General features: G+C 40.8%; 1 protein-coding gene across 1 annotated transcript in view; it reads right to left on the bottom strand.

The window, feature by feature from the left end:
• ADAMTSL3 (ADAMTS like 3) overlaps positions 1-22,547 on the bottom strand; it is a 676,817-nt gene that overhangs the window by 224,245 nt on the left and 430,025 nt on the right. The window contains exon 7 of the mRNA XM_073653131.1: positions 5,615-5,741. Coding sequence (XP_073509232.1) covers positions 5,615-5,741 — 127 coding nt within the window. The remainder of the gene's footprint in view (positions 1-5,614; positions 5,742-22,547) is intronic.

Here is a 22,547-nt window from a genome sequence, read left to right as displayed (position 1 = left end):
ATAACTGTTCAGCACTAGTGATGCGCGAACGTGCTCGGATAAGGTGTTATCCGAGCAAGCTCGGGTGTTAACCGAGTGTCTTCGGCATGCTCGAAAACTATGTTCGAATCGCCGCGGCTGCATGTCTCGCGGCTGTTAGACAGCCGCAACACATGCAGGGATTGCCTGTTTGTTAGACAGCCGCAATACATGCAGGGATTGCTTAACAGCTGCAAGACATGCAGCCGCAGCGACTCGAACATAGTTTTTGAGCACGCTGAAGCTACTCAGCACCCGAATGTGCTCGAATAACACCTTATCCAAGAACGTTCGCGTATCACTATTCAGCACCAAATTGCTCTTGGATCATTGGGAGAATTTTCTCTTTAAGGATGTTTAGACATCATTCTTTATTTATGGCAGTGTTCTTAGGCAAAATTGTGAATTTGCCCACTCCCTTTGATGAAAAGCAAAGCTACACATGAATGGTCTCAGGATGCTTTACTGTCGGCATGAGACAGGAGTCATGGTAGCTCTCACCTTTTCTTTTCTGGACAATTGTTCTTCCAGATATTGCAGTCATGTGGAATAGTGTGAATGCATACTAGTCTATCTGGCAGTGGGGAAAACAAATACTTCAGCCCTTCAATAAAGGATCAGGAGCCTCCTGTTCTCATGACTGATAGGGTACCAACGGTCAGATCTCCACTTATTATACCATGACTAAATAGCATGTGTATAGTAATTCTGTTTGATAGGGATTGATAATAGATAATTGATGTCTAGTAATAGAATGCAGGAAAGCTGGTTTATTTCTCTTCTGCTGTAGAGAGTCCAATTATAGTAGTGTATAAGACAATTGAGTTTCTGGGCCAATATAAAATATATTTAAAGGAACCCCCCCCCCTAAAATATCATTTGTACATGATATTAATGGTGTCTTCTTATGTGACCAAAGAGTCTTTGAGTCTTTGATTCAAGAATCCAGTTACAGCGGCTACCTGTACACCCCTAAAAGTTATACCCTATGCCCCTCTTCCTGTTGTTCACCCCAGACTCAAGAGGGCTCTAGTTTGACCATAGGCTTTTCAGGTCACAGCTTCTCCATAATTTGTGAATGGTAGTGACGCGCCCCTGGGCCTGAGTCGCGCAGCGTTGCGCACGCGGGAGCCTACCCGGAGTCGGATCTGATAGGGGTAGTAGTCTCGTGGCGGTGACCCGGTCCGTGCCCAGGGAGTCAAGCTGAGTGGCAGTCTTTAGCAGTAGATGTTAGAATGTTCGACTACGCCACCCGTTGAATGCGGTCATGAGACCGCCGCTGCAGGGCAGACCGCTGAGGCCGGTGATACGGTTGTGCAGCGGGGATGGTATAACCCCCAACGGGAGGGGTATGGCCTCAGGGCAGCGGACGTGGATGATGAAACACTTGGAGACGGTGCGGTGTAGTTCAGGGTCTTTACTGGTGGCAAAGGTAGACCCTCCCGGAGTACTGGCTAGCGATCGGGGCCTGGTCAGTCCGCGAGCAGATGGGATCTCCCCTGGCCAGGCGGAGTTGTAGGCCTCTCCAACTAATCGTACTCTTCTGGCTACCTTGTTAGAGGCTGGTAAAAGTAGCCCACGTCCCTGAGTGTACCGTGTGGTGCTCACCCGTATGGCCGGTGACTCGGGGCCTTTTGGTAGCTTCCGCTCCACGTCGCGGTGCTGGTCCCTTGCGTGTGACCGTGCCTTCGGGTTTCTTGGCCAGAGGACCTGAAATCCCCTGCCGGGCGGTTTCTGCTGCTGGGTAAGGATTGGTCCCCACAGCCTCGGACTCCGGGTCCGGTAAGAACTCTTCAATCAGGGCGAGCTCTACAGCTTCCAGCCCCTGATCTCTTTTAGTACAGCTCCCACAGAGCTCCTGATCTTTCTTTCCCTATAGCTGCTCCACTACAGACCAGACTGTGTCTCTGTCTGTGTTCTCTGCTCTTTCTCTACTCACTCACCCTGCCTCAGCCCCAGCTTTATATAGGGGAAGTTCTTCCCCTCCCAGGACTGGGCAGGAGGTGTGGCATGCATAGGATGTCTGACCAGGAAACCTCCCACCTGCTCACAGACGTAATATTGCTATTACTGTGGAAACCAGACCCCTGGGGTGCCACAGTAGCTCACACATAATAAATATACACCAGTCCAGAGTTGAAACGCGTTGTGTAACTAACGACCGTTCAACTCATCTTGGTTCTAAGGATTTTGCATTACAGCAGTGCAGCCTAATATCATGTTATCATCCAAATTGGTCATAATAAATACAAAGCAGCTTTTCCTTTAATAATCTTCTTCCTCTTTCTATAAAACCTGTTTCACTTTGGTTTTATAACCAGGGTTGGCAGTACAGCCCTTACTACCATAACTCATGGTAATGACGAAATCTGCATTTTCAAACACTTTTAGTTGTGAGTTTGTCTTTTGTTGTAAGCAACAGGATGTGAATTTGTTTGGTTGTCCCAGTCTTTGTCCTGCCACCTATGAAATAATCCTGTAATGCACTGGAAAGGAAATCCTGCTAATGCTACACTGCCTATAAGGGACTGGCCCGTTTCCTCCGATGCCATCACCAAGAGCAGATCCTTTTTATGTAACCTTCTGATGAAGAGTCAGGGCATCCAGATGTCACACTGATTAACTATTGTGAACTCTCTTATTGTCTTCTCGACATATTAAATGTTAAAGGATATCTAAAAATATACAGAAGGTGCAGTACGGCAAATGACAGCAGTTCTGAGGAGCAGATAAGTCATAAATGTAAGAAAGTGAATTTTGTGTTATCTTACATTTAAGATACAATATTTTAAAAAGCAAAAATAGCCAGGAGAAGTCTATTTAATGTATATCTTTCATCAGGGAACTGATTTTTAGCCACTTTCGTTAAATAATAATATTTAAACTGTTTCCTTTATGAAAGTGATCATTTATGATACAGCTCTCTTTGCACTTAGTAAACCAAAGATGGATGTTATGGGGTCAAACCTTCAAAACCTGTCAGCATTGAATTTCTGGGGTTTGTCTCCTGCATCCTAGACTGTATGTTCTCAAACTATAACAGGGAACAAAACGTAGTGTGCTTCACTAACTGCAGTCTACAACAATTTAGGGAACATGTAGTTGCCACGAAAAAGGTAAATGTGGCTGCCATTGATAAAGGAACATGTGACTAGCACTCATAAAGGTGCATATAGCCATATAGCTTGCACTGTTAAAGGGAATCTGTCAGCAGGGTTTTGCTTTGTGAGCTGAAGACAGCATGCTGTAGGGGTTAAAACACAGATTTCAGCTATGCCTCTCTTATCAAGCTCCATGGTTTTGTTTGCTTACAATGAGTGTTTTAGCACCAGGAGCTTATCATTGCTGGTTGTGTGAGCCCTGGTCCACCACATCCCCTCCTGTGATAGGCACCTCATTGTATATAGTATATAAAAAGTTTCAGCCAGCTCACCTGAGCAATCCGAAGAATGGAGCATGAAAATTCGTCCTGACCAGACGCCAGCAATACTGAAGAAAACAAAAATGTATCCAGCTCCAGGATCCAAGGAAACAGGAAAATTTTAATATAGCAACTTTATTAGAAAAAAATCATAAAAATGACTCCATCCAACAATGAAGGAATGAGCGATCTGAGTGATCGAAACGCGTTGCTGAAAATGTCCTAGTAACAGCTATTCAATTGCACCTGTACCTGTTTTATTTATTCATTCCTTCATTTTTGGATGGAGTAATTTTTATGAATTTTTTCTAATAAAGTTGCTATTTTTAAATTTTCCTGTTTCCTCGGATCCTGGAGCTGGATACCTTTTTGTCAACCTTATTGTATATGGACATTATATATAGAGAGCCTGGTGTGGGCGGGGTTAGCTTCCACAGCTCTGCTTCATTGCTAAATCTAAAAGCTCTGATTGTGTCAGAACAGCTGCACCCAGTAATCTAAGAGACACATCGCTGGATTCAGCTTTTCTTTGCCTACATCACGCTGCTCTCAGATGAGGTAGCAAATACCTGCTGACAGATTCTCTTTAAAGGGACATGTGGCTAGCACTGATAAAGATGCATATAGAGATATAGCTTGCCATATCAGAGCACTGCTTTTTCCATTAGTAGAGTTTAGCAGGAGACCTGACACATTAATGCATCTGAGTGAAGAAGGTCAACTCCTAACTGAAAGTGATAGATCCCATCAACATAATTTTTATAGATAGACTAGTGCTGGATAGAATGGATCCTAGCATTGGTGTGAACAAAACTCCAGAACGTCTATTGATGCTCAGAATGTGACATTATTGAGCTCCGATTATTCTTGTGCTTCACTACAAAAAGGTAAAGACTAGTGTGAAGATTCCAGACGCGTTGATTTTTTTCTCACTACTGGTTATTAATATAAAGCTGCCAAATGTCCAATTTTCCAAGTGTTACAGATTTTGCTCATTGAATAAAATCTTTTCTTTTAGGAAAAGTCTTGGCAATTGCTAATTCTGCGCTCTCCATCCCTGAGGAGTCATACACAGTGCAAGGCCTAATATTCTATGACTTCAACACCAAGATGTTTAAAGATAGAAAGAGAATGGACGTAGTAGAAAAATAATCAAATGTACAGTAAAGATTTGTCTTGAGCAATGAACTATGAGATATGTCCATGGCACTTTACTAATTGTCTGACAAAGCACATGCTTTACTATACACTGCACCCTGTGATTCCCCCCTGACTTCTAGGTCTAGGGTATGACTAGTGCATCTACAACTGCTAGTGAACCAAGGTTTTCTTATGGTTACGGAAGGCACTTCATTCAGGGATAGAACGTAACAGCCTTAATATTTTTAGATGGATTTGAGAAACACTGACAATGTTCAGATTGGAGACAATTTACTCCTGCTTTACATCCTAGGTTTGAATTGCCTGAATAATGCCATACACATCTAAAGCCAATGATCATCCCACAGCCATGTGGGAATGTAAGCAAATAATCGCTGAAGCATAGTAAGCAAAGACAGGGAGGTACAAGTGGGACCACCAGAGTAGTGGCACTGGAGAAGCCGCTGATTTATCTGGTGAGTAATGGTACTGTTGTTATTTTATGTCATTGCCTCAATGTAGTCAATCTCCATATGATCTTGTAAAATCCTTTTAAAGAGGGCCTGTCATTTGTCATAAATGTAATTGTTTTGTTTCTGCGTCTCTTTGTTCCTGAGAAGAGGCCTAGTATTTCCTGTATCTATTTTTTATAGCCAAGAGGGTGTGGTCATCAACTATTCTCTATGAGAGTCTTCTTGAGGACCACACCCAGTTAGATAAAACAACTAGATTTACACACAGGGAACGGGGTCATATCTCAATAAAAGGATAGGAACAAGAACAAAAAATAAACAATTCCAGATTTAGAAGAAAAGTTGCATTTACAACAGATAAACAACAATTATACATTTATAGCAAGTGACTTGTCCTCTTTAAATCATGCTCTGGGCATTACCATGTATATCTCTCATAGTCTTAACCTATTTGTTTTACGAGTATGTAAAGCAGTAAAGAACAGAATCTTCTACTAGTCAATGAAGATTAGGAGTGACATCTTTTTAGAGCTTGCACATTAAAGATTAATGAGGAACTTACTTTTTTCAGTGGAGAGATGTGTTTTCGATTGTCCTCTCACCAGCCGGCATGTAGACCCATCTCCTGCACAGACTCCACAATTGTCTTCTTTGGCATTGCTCCCAAGCTGCCGATCGCAACCCACCGCCTGCCAACATCAACAGCAGAGTCAGAAGCAGAGCAGACCTGTAGTACACTTGCTCAGGTTTCTGGAATTTTATTTATGTTAAACTTTTCATTTTATGAGCTGGCCTAATTCTGTCAGAGCACACATTGTTACTCAGTTGATGTTAGACACATCCTGTGGCACCGTATCATTTATATTATGTTAATAAAAATAGATTGCTTATCAGTTGTTATAATGCAAACGCCAAGTAAAAGTGCACAGTATAATATTACTATATTGTTTTACCAATGTTACTAGCTCATCGTCCAATTTAATGGGGGTGTCTGTCATAGAAACCAGTATACAGGGCTGAAGTGAGTTCTGGTGTTACCCTATTCTTAATGCTTCACCTTTGAGAAATATTGACCCTCTAGATAGCAAATGAAAAATCTATCATCTCATTACACTCCTCCTTATTCATTATCAAGGTTTTCAAATTTAGCTTAATTCTGTTCTTTACGCATTGCAAAAAGTTGTAATGTTGTTTCCTGGAATCTGTGAACAATCAGTTGTCAGATTTCTTATTCTTCGCTTTGTACAGTCACTACCATTTAAATGCACTCAGCAATGCAAATTGCCTCTTCAGAGAGTAAGAGGACTTGAACTCTAGTGCCACCTATAGGAAGTAGCAATCCTAAAAGTCAATATCGACCCTTTAACAAGCCTTGCAATATGACTCAGTATAAAAGCCAAACCTGAATCTCAGTTTGGAGACACAGTGTTTTGAGGTATTACCCCTCATTAGTGCAAAGTATGAGTTCTGATTTGGCTGTATGAGAAGCTTCTTAGTGGAATCTAAGGGGTAATGATACTCCTTGTGGAAAATGACATGCCTAGCCTGGCATGACAATGTGTGGGTAAGCTAGGCATTTCACTCTCCACAAGGAGAAGTGTTACCCGTTAGATCCCACTAAGAAGCCTCTCATACAGCCAAATCAGATCTCATACTTTGCACTAATGAGGGGCAATACCCCAAAACAACGTGTCTGCAAATTGAGATTCTGGTTTGGCTTTTATCCTAAGTTATATTGCAAGGCTTGTTAAAGGGTCGATATTGACTTTTAGGGCTTCAACTTCCAATAGGTGGCACTAGAGTTCAAGTTGTCTTCCTCCTTGAAGAGACTATTTGCATATTTAATCTCCCAGAGGAGCATTGCAAGTCTTATAAGCGTCCTCACATTGGCATGCAAGGCTAGGCATGTCCCTCCTCATAAGGAGAAACATTTCCCCTTAGATCCCAGCAATGCAAAATTTCAATATATCACTGCCATGCATCAAAATAAAAAATTAAGCAGCTGTGCAGAGTGTTCTATTTTAAAAATGTCATATCTTCCTTTTCACTTCTACAGATATTATGCAGACCTATGCGTCTCCTTAGTAGAAGACAACAGACAAGATCTGTATATGGAGATCCTCTGTGCAGTCTTTTCAATCTTTGTACTACCAACATAGATTAATGTTCAATTTCCTGGACTTTTTGGGAGGTGCCCAGAAAAAGGGAAGACCCCTGAGCTCTAAGAAACATTGGTAAATCTCCCAGGTGCCGCCAAAAACCTTCCAGAAAATAGCAATTCCAGAAGGTGTCTTGAATTCATTAGAAGGAACTCTGCTGTCCAAGTTCATATTAAAGGGGTTTTATCAAGCTAGTAAGTTGTAATTTACTGATCACTGCAGATTAAATCACTGGGACCTAGTGATCCCAAGAATGGGCTCTGCAAAGCCACATATGAATGCAGAAAACAACAAGCATGCTTTCCTTCTCTTCATTGTCTATGGGACTATTGTAAAAAGCAGAGCGCAGTACTCGGATATCTCTGGCAGCCCCATAGACAATGATTGGAGCAGAGGTGCACACATGCTTGACCTCCACTCCATTCAGACGGGAATTTACAAAGACCTGTTCTTAGATTCGCTGGAGTTCTCAGTGGTTGGACCAACAGTGGTCAGATATCAGTTAGAGAATAAATTTCTATCTTAGGAAAAACTTTACGGAGATCACAGAGGCATGTAGATCATTACAAAATTGTGAAGGAAACATGGTCACTGAGAAAATTTGGGGTGATCAGGCACCTCCCCATGAAAGTTGGCAAGTATAACAAATGATAGTGTGCATTGTAGTACACGAGCCAGGAGAATGAACTAAATATCACACCACAGGAGAAGGCTGCACTGTCCACTGCATTAACTTACTCTTACATGGGACTGCATACAATGTTAGAGCTCCTGCACATGCAATACTTTGCTTTGAATGGAGCTGTAATATGGCACCACAACACTTATATTGTGTCCTACTGTACCCTTCATACATGCCATGCTTTATTGTAACTAATATTATTAATCATATTGTCTAACGGTGTACTAAGCACCATACCATAACACACGACGGCAGCATATTTGAATTTTATTTTGGCTGTCATCTTAGGGGTTCTTTAAGTAAGTTTTACATGCTGATCCAGAAGATTTCACAGTCTGGCACCTGTCATGTGCCAGTAATACCAGATTAAAGGCATTTTACTGTATTACAGGATTAGTTTTTGGCATTGCCAGGAAGCGATGGGCACGACCATCCTAAAACATGCTTCTTTGCAGCTGCAGAACTAACAACTAAGCAGACCGGGTTTTAAGCAGTCACATATAAATATTTTGATATACAATCCTAAAGAAAGCTTTGACACATTCCATGCATAAAAACTTAAAAGGTCCCAACAGGATAAATTTAATACAGAGATTTCCATTACATGCACAAATTATTATTATTATTTTTTTATTATTATGTCTGGCGCTGTCGTGCTTGACCTCCTAAGAGGTCATCAAACTCATTTGATTTAAAAGCCCCTTTATATTTCTCTATAGCTATGAAAAGGAAAAAGCCTTGGAACCACATAACATTTGTGCGGGTAGGAATCATTTTATTCTGAGTTCTGTTAACTCCATCTAAAATCTGCAGATTTTTCATTGTATACGAGAGGTTTACCACAAAGACTTAACACAAGAACATAACTGTGCAAATATTCCTGATGTTTTTAAGTTGGTGGCACAGTTTCTATTCTGGCAGATCAAATACTAATGATACTGCTTTTTCATTGTAAATATAAAGTTGGATACTTTTATTTATCTGATCATTGCAACAGAGAATGAAGAATGGCTAATGACATTGTGTGACTTCTGCAAAGCTGCCTTTCTTTGTATCTGCTCTTATAGTGCGAACATGGCTTTTAAATTGCTAGGTATATACTGTAGGTATATAATATCTAATAACAATGCCTGTTAAAGGGAATATGTCACTCGAAAATACTTTTTTGTGTGTTATAGGCATCTTTCAAAATATTTTGGTAATGGCTTTTTTTTTATATCCCAATCTGTATTAAAAAAAAATATAGTAACCCCTTCGTGACCTTGGGTTTTTCCGTTTTTGCGTTTTCGTTTTTTGCTCCCTGTCTTCCCAGAGTCATAACTTTTTGTATTTTTCAATATAGCCATGTGAGGGCTTGTTTTTTGTGGGACGAGTTGTATTTTTGAATGACACGTGTATCGTGTACTGGAAAATGGGGGAAAAAATTAAAGTGCGGTGAAATTGCAAAAAAAGTTCAATTCCACAATTTTTTAAATTTTTTTTTTAACCACGTTTTTTTAACCACGTTCACTACATGCTAAAACTGACCTGCCATTATGATTCCTTTTTTTTTTTTACTTTTTACTGGCTTCAATAGTTTCTATGGGAGATTAGAAGCTGCGATCATCTGATCGCCTGTGCAGCAAAAGTGCTCACTTGCTATGAGCGCCGACCACTGGGCGGCGCTCCTAGCATCCCGGCAATGACAACACAGGGGTCTCCTGCAGACCCCGGGTTGTCATGCCAACCCATCGGCGACCCGCAGGGCGGGACTAGTGATGCACTTCCGGTGCGGCGATGTTAAATGCCACTATCAGACATTGACAGCAGCATTTAACTAGTTAACAGCTGCGGGTGGATTGCGGCTGTTAGGGGCACATGTCAGCTGTACAGATCAGCTGTCATGTGCCCGGTAACATGCGGGCTCAGCGCCAGAGTCTGCATGGAGTGCAGGTATCCGACTTTGGAAGTACTCATACGTCCAAGGTGGTAAAGGGGTTAATCTTGCAATTCACACTGGCTACTCAGGCTATTTTAGACTCATATATCTTGTCCTTTCAGAAAGCATTTCAGCAGGCTGATTATCATCCGAGACAGGATTATAATGACAAGTAATGCCTATATACACCACAGCTAATAACACAGGGACCATTGACCTTTCTCCACCTCCCTTCACAAGGACCCCTGCGTAGGCTCACTACATGCTTCAGTACAAAATATAGGGTTAGAGTCATTCATTTGATGCTAATGTACATGTGAATTTATTTCCTGAAAAAAAATCAGAAAGTACGAGTCTACAAAAGATCCAGGGACGAGTATGAAAACTGCAAGATTTCAAATTTTTATTTTTAATACAGTGGAATAAAAAAAATACATTTAACACAAAAACTTAATTAAAACCATAGATTATTTTCTGATGACACATTTCCTTTAACATGGTTGTCAGGCAGTTGATCCCTAGCAACCAGTCTGTATCTCAAAGAACAACTGGTGTAGACCTGAGAGAGTAGAAGTCACAAGCAGGCTTAGCGGCACTTAAAGAGAACCTGTCAGCAGGATTTTACAATATATAGTAAAATCATGGCAATAATGGCGCTGTTATACTGAACAAATTGATACTTTTGGTGAATGAATCCGATCTGTGCTTCTTGTTTAATCAGGATTTGAAGCTTTCTTCTAATGATATTTCAGTACACAGGTGCGGGACTGTGGATAGGGTTTTCTCCTCCTGCTCCGGCCCCTCCGCCTTCTTCTGGTGTTCATTGATGTCTTCATTGAGCCGAGAACTCGATCTGCGCATGCGCCATCTCCAGTGCCATTTTATTGAAGACCAGAAGACCAGCCGTGAAATCAAACTACACACGTGCCGTCCACGCTAATGATGGCGGCAAGAAATTTCAAACAGGAGGCAGGTCACTGAAAAATCAGTCAAATGCCACTGAAAAACCGGAAGCAGGCAGAGGGGCCAGAGCAGGAGGAGAAGACCCTAACCACAGTCCCACCGTTGTGAATCCTGCTGACATGTACATGATGTCAGTGATAATGTTATTGGGGGATGAAGGACGCCATGATGTATAATATGACATATGATCTACAACCCTAGCAGAACCGTACTGGAGTCATGTGAACAGCATCCAATTAAGCGCACTGGCAAATATATTGAAGAGGTTGTACAAGTGACATTTTAAATTGCTTTATTAAATGAAAAAAATAGATCCAGTAAATTCCTGTAACCTTATAAAAACCCAAACTCATTTTGTGATCCTGCACAAGCATAATCATATAAAGAGTATTAAATACAGCATTAAATACATATCAAACTAAACACTGTCCAGGTGACGGTCAGCACCCCCGTACTCTACACTGCACCCTATTCTATAAGTAACCCTATGCTTTAGGAAAACCTAGATGTGACAGATCTACTTTAGACATACTGTATTTCTATCATTTTTTTGAGACATAACACAGAACTGATACCATCACAGCCTATAAGTGGAGGACAGTGTCAGAACTTTACATACATTATACTCACTGGATTATTCTATACTGGTATAGTGTAATTAAAGAGAGTTAAACTAAGGTAAGCTAATGGCTGGAAACCAAAGGAACATCATATAAGGAGGCTACTAGCATTCTATACACTGTTGTACATAGTTTATGGTTGTGGTTTTGGCTCCCCATCACAGCTGCATGATCCATTTCCCTCACTCAGTGACACACAAGGCAATAATTCGGATGCGGAAATTACTTGTGTGAGACCAGTGTAGAAAATGTACAAGGTGAAAATATATGTTTCAAATTTAATCAAGTGGATTTCGCTGAATGATACTGATAGTGAACCTGCAAAGCTCCACAATGTAGAGAAATGGCATACTAATGCAACTGTACAGTAGTGTTCAAAATAATAGCAGTCCAATATGATTAAGCAGATTAATCACTGTTTTTGGTATAAATTACGGTATATTGCCACATGTCAAAGAATTTACCAGTTGGTGCAGTAGATTCTAAGAAAACCAACAGACTCAGCATTCATGATCTGCATGTTTTTGAGTCTGTGTATTTGAATAATTAATTGAAACGGGGTGTGTTCAAAATAATAGCAGTGTGGAGTTCAATTAGTGATGAAACAGGTGTGAATCAGGTGGTCCTTATTTAAGGGTGAAGCCAGCACATGTTGTACATGCATTTCTCCTTGAAAGCCAGAAAAATATGGGTCGTTCGAGACATTGTTCAGAAGAACAGCGTACTTTGATTAAAAAGTTGACTAGAGAGGGTAAAACATATAAAGAAGTGCAGACAATGATAGGCTATTCAGCTAAAATGATCTCCAATGCTTTAAAATGGAAAGCAAAACCAGAGAGACGTGAAAGAAATCGGAAGACTACCATTTCAATGGATCGAAGAATAGCTAGAATGGCAAAGGCTCAGCCAATGATCAGCTCCAAGATGATCAAAGACAGTCTCAAATTATATGAGAGTACTGTGACAGTTAGAAGATGCCTGTGTGAAGCTAATCTCTTAGCAAGAAGTCTCCACAAAGTCCCACTGTTAAAAAAAAGACATGTACTGAAGCGGATACAATTTGCCAAAGAACACATCAACTAGCCTAAAGAGAAATGGAGAATCATTTTGTAGAGTGATGAAAGTAAAATTGTTCTTTTTGGGTCCAAGGGCCGCAGACAGGTCGTCAGATGATCCCCAAACTCTGCATTCAAGCCACAGTACACTCTGAAGACAGTGAACCAAGGTGGTGCAAGCATGATGATATGGGCATGTTTTTCTTACTATGGACCTATTTACCGCATACCAGGGAACATGGACCAGTTTGCATATATTAAAATACTTGAAGAGGTCATGTCGCATTACGCTGAAGAGGATATGTCCTATAATGGGTGTTTCATCAAGACAGCGACCCTAAACACACCAGTTGATGAGCAAAATCTTGGTTCCAGTCCAACAAAATTGAGATTATGGAGTGGCCAGCCCAATCCCCGGACATTAATCCGATAGAACACTTGTGGGGTGACATCAAAAATGCCACTTCTGTGGTAAAGCCAACAAATGCCAAAAAGTTGTGGGATGTAGACAAAGCATCCTGGGCTGGAACAACAGTTGACAGGTGCCAGAAGTTGGTTGACTCTAGGCAACATAGATGTGAAGCAGTTCTAAAAAACTGTGGGTATACAACTAAATATTAGGTTATTGATTCCCAGGAATGTTAAATCCTCAAAAAAAAGAGTACCGGATTTTTCGGACTATAAGACACACTTTTTTCCTCCAAAATTTTGGAGGAAAGTGGGGGGTGCGTCTTATAGTCCGAATACTATAATACTATATACTATACTATACTATACCAGGAAGCAGGGGCCATACATACCAGGATGGAGGATATTAACAGAACTGGGGGACATTACCCCAATAGCAGTATCAGCAGCAGACTCCCTCCCCTATAACAGGGCATCATGACCACATGGCACATGTTAAGGAGCTAAAACTCCTAAACCCTTCATCCAATTTTAATGTGGATACCCTCAAATGAAAGCTGAAAGTCTGAACTTCAACTGCATCTGAATTGTTTTGTTTAAAATTCATTGTGGTAATGTCCAGAACCAAAATTAGAAAAATGTTGCCTCTGTCCAAATATATATGGACCTAACTGTAGGTACTGTTGTTTTTCTTTGGAGTGCTGATCTGTGATGTCAGCTTTGTTTATCCATCACCCACCTTAGCCTGTCTACTTTACTGGTCAACTAAAGTGTGGCATTCAATACAATTCATTCTCCGCTTGTGAAGTGATACTACCCCATTAGAATGAGTGTAACTGGAGTTTCATTCTTCCCAAACCAAAGAAACTCATAAATCAGGAACCTATGCATTATCTTAGCTGCGTATGTTCACTAAGGAGTTTCAGAGAAATCATACTTTGTAAAGCCGACTGAGGACTATGTGTCTCGGATGACTAGCCTAAGACAGGTCTTTGGTGGCTTCTTCCTGCCCTGATCCCCTTGACTAACCATACTCTCCTTATCCACCCACATAGAGACCTGTCACTCTGGGAAAGCAGGTTGGAGAAAAGCAGTCGGAGACCAGCCTTGGACTAGTCCTCTGAGACACATAGTCCCCAGTTGGCTTTAGCAGCTGTATATCACTAGGGATTAGTCCGCAGCGACACACATTTGATGCATCATGCATGACATAGCAGGGTCACTTTACTCATTTTCTCAACGCATTTATTTTTTGTACCATACTGCAGGGAGAACTTTAATATAAATAATAACTTAAAGGGTTACTACACTTCTTTTTTTTGATGACCTATCCTGACGATAGATCATCAATATCAGGTTTGTGGGGTCAATGGCCCGACCGATAAACTGCTCGTGATGCTGCCCCAGATGGATGTTAGCAGTTGCGGAGCTAAACAGTACAGCTCCATAAACAGTGTAGTGATCACTGGTGGCAGGCAACCCCACTGCTATGGGGCCCATGAGCCAGGGGCCGCAGCGGGCCCTTACCGCACGGGGCCCTCCAAGCCCCATCTCTGCCCGTTAGCACCCAGCAGCCCGCCCACACAGAATGATGGGGGTGGAAGCGTCTGCTGACGTTCACTCCTCCATCATTATTGATCACGCTGACAGCTGGAGGGGGGCCCAGTGTGAGCAATGATGATGGAGGAAGGAGCGTTAGCAGACGCTTCCACCCCCATCATTCTTCTTTGACGTCTGACATCTCAGAGCAGCGGGCGCGATGACGTCATTAGAGGGCACCCGCTACTCTGAAATGTCTGATGCTTCACACCGTACGCTGCGGAGACTGGAGCATTGGCTGGAACCAGGAGATGTGAGTACTGTGTCTATTTTTTTAAAATCACTGACTGGTGGCCATAATACAGAATAGGGGGTACATTGTATTGTGTGGAGGACCATGGGTGGGAGAGAATTATATCGTATGGAGGACCATGGGGGTGCATTATACTGTGTGGAGGATCATGGGTGGGAGAGCATTATACTATAAGGAGGGTTATGGGGGGCGCATTATACTATATGGAAGGCTATGTGAGGCCATTATAATATGTGAGGGTCCATTATACTATATGCAAGCAATTATACAGTGTGAAGTCCATTATACTGTTTGGTGGGCTAGTGCAGGCCATTATATTTTATTGTATGTGGGCCCATTTTAGAGCATTGAGAGCTGTGTGGTTGTCACAATTGGGAGAATCATACTGTGTTGGGGTCACTTATGTAAAGGCTAAAAAGTGGTAAGGTATGCTCTTCTGTGACCCCAACATTTTTTTTCTTTGGGGGGTGGGGCCCAATTATTTATTCATTTTACTCACTTATATAGAACCATTAATTCCACAGCGCTTTACAGACATTATGGGCACTATCCCCATCAGGGCTCACAATCTAGATTCCTTATCAGTATATTTTTGGAGTGTGGGAGGAAACTGGAAAACCTGGAGGAAACCCACGCAAACAGGGTGAGAACATACAAACTGCTTGCAGATGTTGTCCTTGGTGGGATTTGAACCCAGGACCCCAACGCTGCAAGGCTGCAGTGCTAACCACTGAGCCACCGTGCTGCCCACAGAGCTTCTGCAATGGAGCCCCATGATTTCTATGTACTGGCCATGGCAGGGTACTGCAGATTCACTTCTGCTCGGTTGAATAATGACTGATGTGCAGTAACTGGCTGCGGCTACTACACAATTGAAGGAGCTGCACTATTAAGCTCCGCAACTGCTAACACTCAGCCGCCTCTGCCATTAAAAGCAGATGATCAGTGTGGGTGTCGCTTGTCAGACCAACCACCAATCTGATATTAATGACCCTTTACACTAATTAGGATTCCAATGATTCCTATCATCATAGCCCAGAGGAATGACCCCATTTTAGTATTAAAGTTACTGCTACTAATTGTCTATCAATCAAACAAGATGAAAACCATAAAATACAAAAATGTACACACAAAAAAAAAGTTTGACAGACAAAAATGTTACGTTATTTATTTGACTTATTGCATATAGAAGAAAAGCAGGTATTCTACCAGCATGTCTCAGTAATTCCATACACTGCTTCATCGGCCCACATGCTCCAGCTAAAAATACGCCGCTTAAAGACTCCCTTTCATCTCTACATGTGAAAGACGTCTGTTTATTCCAGATGAAAGAATGTAATCTGATGGGAAGAACAGTTATGGAGGGGTTGCAAAAATAGCAAAACCTTACACATGGTGAATGTTACATGATGAGACACATTAATGATTATGGATGTTGAAAATGTCATTATCCACTAAATTATATTAATATATTTTCCATTGCTTTTCTGTTTGATGCATACTGCCTCATGCACGTGTGGGCATTACCCTTTATGGACTTTACCTGCATCAATCCGTTGCATGGTCACTGATTTTTTTTGCATGATATTATAAATGGAAGAATAACAGACATTACATTATGAGGAATTCAGTAAGAAGATGCTAGAGATGATCGTATCTATGAGTGGAGGATCAGCTTTGAGCCAGATTTCTTAAATTCACAAGTCCCCGTGAATTCAACCACTTCGGATTCGATTAGCTTAGAATTATAAAAAAAAATCATCAGCGGCATTTCACACACTGCTGAAGTCTCAGATAAAGACCTCGGGCGCGGGCGTGTGAACTTTCCCTCCTAATTGTGGTGTATTACTGCAGCGATGAAGCTCATTGAAAATGGGAGTGGTAGTCTCAGTCTGTGAAAAATAATCCAGTTTCAAATGATAAATAGGGAAATGCTGTATCTGTATAGTGTGAATGAATAGTGTCAATTACTAAGTAATTTGTAATTATGATGATTCATTTTATTATTGAACAATTACAGTGCTGTCAATCCAAAAGGTTAATATTTAAGAAAGTAAAATTTAAGTTTTCTCTTTCTTAGGAGAATATTTATGTGTGCAAAATTATTGGGCAAATATTAGTGTGCAGAATTCTTAGCTACATGAAAAATGTAAATTTTCCCATCACAATTGTTTATTTTCATCTCCTAAAGTGAGAATAATCATCAAACAACTCAAAATGTATAAAAATACATTTCTGACATTAAAAAAGATATCAGTGACCAATATAGTTATGCCTTCTTTTCACTAACAGCCATAATCCTTCCAACCATGGAGTCTGTCAGTTTCTCAATCTATTGACTATCAACATTTTGGGCAGCACCAACCACAGCCTCCCAGATACTGCTCAGAGAGGTGTACTGTTTTCCTTCACTGTAAATCTCCAGATTAAACATTGCCAACAAGTTGTAGGGTTTAGGTCAGGTGAGGAAGGGGCCATGTCATTATTACTTCATCTTTAAAGGGAATCTGTCAGTAGGATCAACTATTCTAAGCCGTCTATATGTACATGTAGGTCATAGGAAGCTGAATAATATGATACCCTGATATCTGCAATCTGATGTCTTAGTCCAGTGAAATCCACGTTTTTCTTATATGTAAATGAGCTGATCAGGACTATGGGCCAGACACTGATCTGCATGAGAATCTGCCTCCAGAGATTATTTTACATGAAAGGGGACATTACTAGTGTGAGACATATAGCTAAAACAGTACAGTAGAACTTAACTTTGTCTCATAATAAACACATTAGAAGCTGTTGCTCTCACGGCTCTGCTGTATTGCAACAACAATATTACAACACTAGTAACAAAAAAAAAGTGGGGGCAATCAGCTCACTTTTCTGGTGCACGGCAAAAAAATAGGTAGATCCACATAGAAAAGCCAGCACTCGTAGTATTCCAGAAAAACATAAGTTTATTGTTCAGATTAATCCAGATGCCTAATTAGATGTACTCCCATTCTCTACCATTGTTAAATGTTTTTAATCATTTTTATTGCTGCTCTTTGCCACTCATGTTTTTAATCTGAACAATAAACTTAATTTCTTTAAGGAATATTGCGAGTGCTGGCTTCTACATGGATCTAACTATTGGAAGCTGAGAGGAACCTGCAGATGTGTCAGCTATAATCACACACAGCTCTGCAGTGAGATCAGGAGAGCAGAGAGTGGCCATTACACACCACACTGGTATCTCCCCCTTCATGTAAAACAAGCTCTGGAGGCGGATTTTCATGCAGATCAGTGTCCGCCCCATAGTCCTGAGCAGCTCAATTACTTATAAGAAAATGTAGATTTCTCTGGAATAAGACATCAGATCACAGATTTCAAGGTATCCTTTCATTTAACTTTCTATGATCTACATGCCCATATAGACAGCATAAGAGGGTTGATCGTGCCGACAGATTCCCTTTGACTCCTTCACGACATATGACATATATTTACGTCATATGTAATGTCCCTGACTTTGATGCAGGCTCCAGCGCTGCGCCCTCATCTTCCCGTCACATGAGAGCTGAATTAATCAGCTGTCATGTGTCTTTAACGGCCGCAGGTTGATCGGAGCTCCACCCACAGCTGTTAACCAGTTAAATCCCGCTGTCAATCTCTGAAAGCGGGTTTAACATACGCTAGCCGTAAGCGCGTCACAAGTCCCCCCCATCTGTGCCCCTGCTATGTTATCAGGGGGGCTCTGATGGGTTGTCATGACAGTCGGGGGTCTGCAGAAGACCCCCGAGCCTGTAATTACGGTACTCCTGTGAATGTCATTCATAGGAAGCCGTCATTTGTCAAGCACTGCTAAGTAGAGCACAGGCGATTAGATGATCACAGCTTCAAATCTCCTAAGGGAACTATTTAATAAATTAAAAAATAAAAAACACAGTACAGACCAAAAGTTTGGACACACCTTCTCATTTAAAGATTTTTCTGTATTTTCATGACTTTGAAAATTGTACATTCACACTGAAGGCATCAAAACTATGAATTAACACATGTGGAATTATATACTTAACAAAAAAGTGTGAAACAACTGAAAATATGTCTTATATTCTAGGTTCTTCAAAGTAGCCACCTTTTGCTTTGATGACTGCTTTGCGCACTCTTGGCATTCTCTTGATGAGCTTCAAGAGGTAGTCACCGGAAAGGGTTTTCACTTCACAGGTGTGCCCTGTCAGGTTTAATAAGTGGGATTTCTTGCCTTATAAATGGAGTTGGGACCATCAGTTGTGTTGTGCAGAAGTCAGGTGGATACACAGCTGATAGTCCTACTGAATAGACTGTTAGCAGCTAAGTAAAGAAAAACGAGTGGCCATCATTACTTTAAGAAATGAAGGTCAGTCAGTGCGAAAAATTGGGAAAACTTTGAAAGTGCCCCCAAGTGCAGCTGCAAAAACCATCAAGCGCTACAAAGAAACTGACTCACATGAGGACTGCCCCAGGAAAGGAAGACCAAGAGTCACCTCTGCTTCTGAGGATAAGTTTATCCGAGTCACCAGCCTCAGAAATCTCAGGTTAACAGCAGCTCAGATTAGAGACCAGGTCAATGCCACACAGAGTTCTAGCAGCAGACACATCTCTACAACAACTGTTAAGAGGAGACTGTGCAGCAGGCCTTCATGGTAAAATAGCTGCTAGGAAACCACTGCTAAGGACAGGCAACAAGCAGAAGAGACTTGTTTGGGCTAAAGAATACAAGGAATGGACATTAGACCAGTGGAAATCTGTGCTTTGGTCTGATGAGTCCAAATTTGAGATCTTTGGTTCCAACCACCGTGTCTTTGTGCGACGCAGAAAAGGTGAACGGCATGCTATTCCATCCGGTTTGCGTTTAGTTGGACCATCATTTATTTTTCAACAGGACAATGACCCCAAAAACACCTCCAGGCTGTGTAGGGGCTATTTGACCAAGAGGAAGAGTGATGGGGTGCTACGCCAGATGACCTGGCCTCCACAGTCACCAGACCTGAACCCAATCGAGATGGTTTGGGGTGAGCTGGACCGCAGAGTGAAGGCAAAAGGGCCAACAAATGTTAAGCATCTCTGGGAACTCCTTCACGATCGTTGGAAGACCATTTCCAGCGACTACCTCTTGAAGCTCATCAAGAGAATGCCAAGAGTGTGCAAAGCAGTCATCAAAGCAAAAGGTGGCTACTTTGAAGAACCTAGAATATAAGACATATTTTCAGCTGTTTCACACTTTTTTGTTAAGTATATAATTCCACATGTGTTAATTCATAGTTTTGATGCCTTCAGTGTGAATGTACAATTTTCATAGTCATGAAAATACAGAAAAATCTTTAAATGAGAAGGTGTGTCCAAACTTTTGGTCTGTACTGTATATATATATTTTTAAAATATATATATATATATATATATATATATATAAAAAAAAAAAGTTCAAATCACCCTCCTTTTGCTCCATAGAAAACAATAAAAAAATACCAGCGCATTCAAAAATGTCCAATCTATAAAAATCTAAAGTAAATTAATCAGATCGGTAAACGGCATAACAAGATCCTGAGAAGTGAAAACACTACAGGTCTCGGAAAATGGCAACAAACACAAATACTTTTTTCATACAAATTTCGGAATTTTTTACACCACTTAAATAAAAAAAAAACTACACATGTTTGGTATCTGCGTAATCGTACTGACCTGGAGAATCATAATGGCAGGTCAGTTTTACCATATAGTGAACAAGGTAAATAAAAAATACAAAAAACAATTGTGAAATTGCACTTTTTTTTACAATTTCACCACACTTGGAATTTTTTTCCCGTTTGCCAGTACACTATATAATAAAATCAATGGTGCCATTCTAAGTACAACGTGTCCTGCCAAAAAAAGGCCATCATATGGCTATATTGACAGAAAAATAAAAAGTTATGGCTCTGGGAAGAAGGGGAGGAAAAAATAAAAATGAAAAAATGGAAAATGGCCACTGCGTGAAGGGGTTAAGCCCCTCGCCAAGCAGTGTTGTACTTTGATGCATGTGATGGAGCTTTGTCTTGCATAAAAATCATGGTTTTCTTGAAAGATGCAGACTTTTTCATGTACCACTGCTTGAAGAAAATGCTTCTAAAAACAGGCGGTAGGTTTGGGAGTTGATTTTAAGTCCATTTCCTCTGACAGTGGCATTTATATGGAACACGCGCCGATGCCTGTGAGCACCCACACCCATCTGTCTCTCATGACGTGATGGCAGACCAATGGGTTACTATGACAGCAGGGGGTCTGCTAAAGACCTCGATCACTCTGTGCAGCTCAGCCTTGGGCTTAGCTACATAGGAGACAAAGATTTTCACTATATTCTGGTATACCTTGGTATTTTAGCATGGAGTATAAGAGATCAAACCATCACAGGATCAAGTCCTTTAAGAGAACTAAAAATTAAGAAAATACGTTTTTAAAGGGAACCAGTCAGCTGATACATAATGCTCAAATCATGGGCAGCATGGATCAGCCCCTGGCTGTGCAATCACAGCCATGTATGTTTTATTCTGAAATCTGAAGATAACATACTTTTAATCACCGACGGGGACCAAGCCACGCGGGTGTCATACAGGCAGGTCACCGGGGGCTTCCTCCACCCATTTCAGAGTAAAACATACATGGCTGTGATTCCACAGCCAGGGGCTGATACATGCTGTCCACAGTTTGGGTTGCATGTATCAGCTGACAAGTTCCCTTTAAAAATATGAAAAATTATTTAAAATTATAAAAGTTAAAATCACCCGCCTTTTCCACCATTAAAAATAAAGAAAAGAAAATAATAAACATGTTTGGTATCGCCACGTTCATAAAAGTCCCTTCCATTAAGATATGGAATTAATAAACATGATCATTAAACACATAAAAGTAAAAAAAAAAAAAAACAGAATGGCATTCTTTTTTCACGTTACCTCTCTAAAACAATGAATAATAAGCAATCAAAGCATCATATGCACACAAAACTGGGGTCAGTAAAAATATCAGCTCGCCATGCAAAAACAAGCCCTCACTCAGCCCTATCAACAGAAAAATAAAAATGTTATGGGTTTTGGAAAATGGCAGAACAAAGAAAAAAAAACTTTTTTTTTTCATGATTCTGATTTTTTTCATCATTCAAATAGAAAAAAAAATAGAAATATGTTTGATGTTTCCGTAATTGGACTGTCGTGGACAATCATGTTTTCAGGTCACTTTTACCAGACAATGAATGCCATAAAAACAGAACCCAAAAAACAATGGCAGAATTGCATTTTTTCATCATTTCATCGCACTTGGAAGTTTTTTTCTCGTATTTCAGTACATTATATAATAAAATAAATTGTGCCAATCAAAACTACAATTACAAGCCCTCACATGTATTTATCGATGGAAAAGTAAAGGTAATGGCTCTTGAAAGAAGGGGAGGAAAAAACAAAAGCGCAAAAATGAAAAATTCCCTGGTCTTTAAAGTTTTAAGCAATGATGTAAAGAAGAATGGGCCAAACTTCCTCCAGAATAGAGATGAGTGAACCCAAACTTAAAATTCAGGTGTTCGAACCGGACAGTTAGTGTCCGGTGCTAAACATCAAACACGGACTTCTCCCGGAAGTCTGTTACAATGTTCGGAGTTCCATTGAAAATCAGTTGCAGAGAGAGAATATTTTCCAGATCAAAAGTTTGGGTCCCCATTGCTTTCAATGGGGTTTGGTTCAAGTTTGGATAACTTTGAAATAAAATTTGGGTCGGGTACCAGAACCCGAACTTTCACGCATCCACTCATCCCTACTCCAGAACGATGTAAGAGACTGATAACGTCATACAGGAAATGA

Source organism: Phyllobates terribilis, unplaced genomic scaffold (genome assembly GCF_046119375.1).
Source record: "Phyllobates terribilis strain yellow unplaced genomic scaffold, ASM4611937v1 Scaffold_11__3_contigs__length_659146591, whole genome shotgun sequence".
NCBI classification, from domain to species: domain Eukaryota; kingdom Metazoa; phylum Chordata; class Amphibia; order Anura; family Dendrobatidae; genus Phyllobates; species Phyllobates terribilis.
The sequence above is the reverse complement of the archived record's forward strand: the minus strand, read 5'-3'. Positions and strand labels throughout refer to the sequence as shown.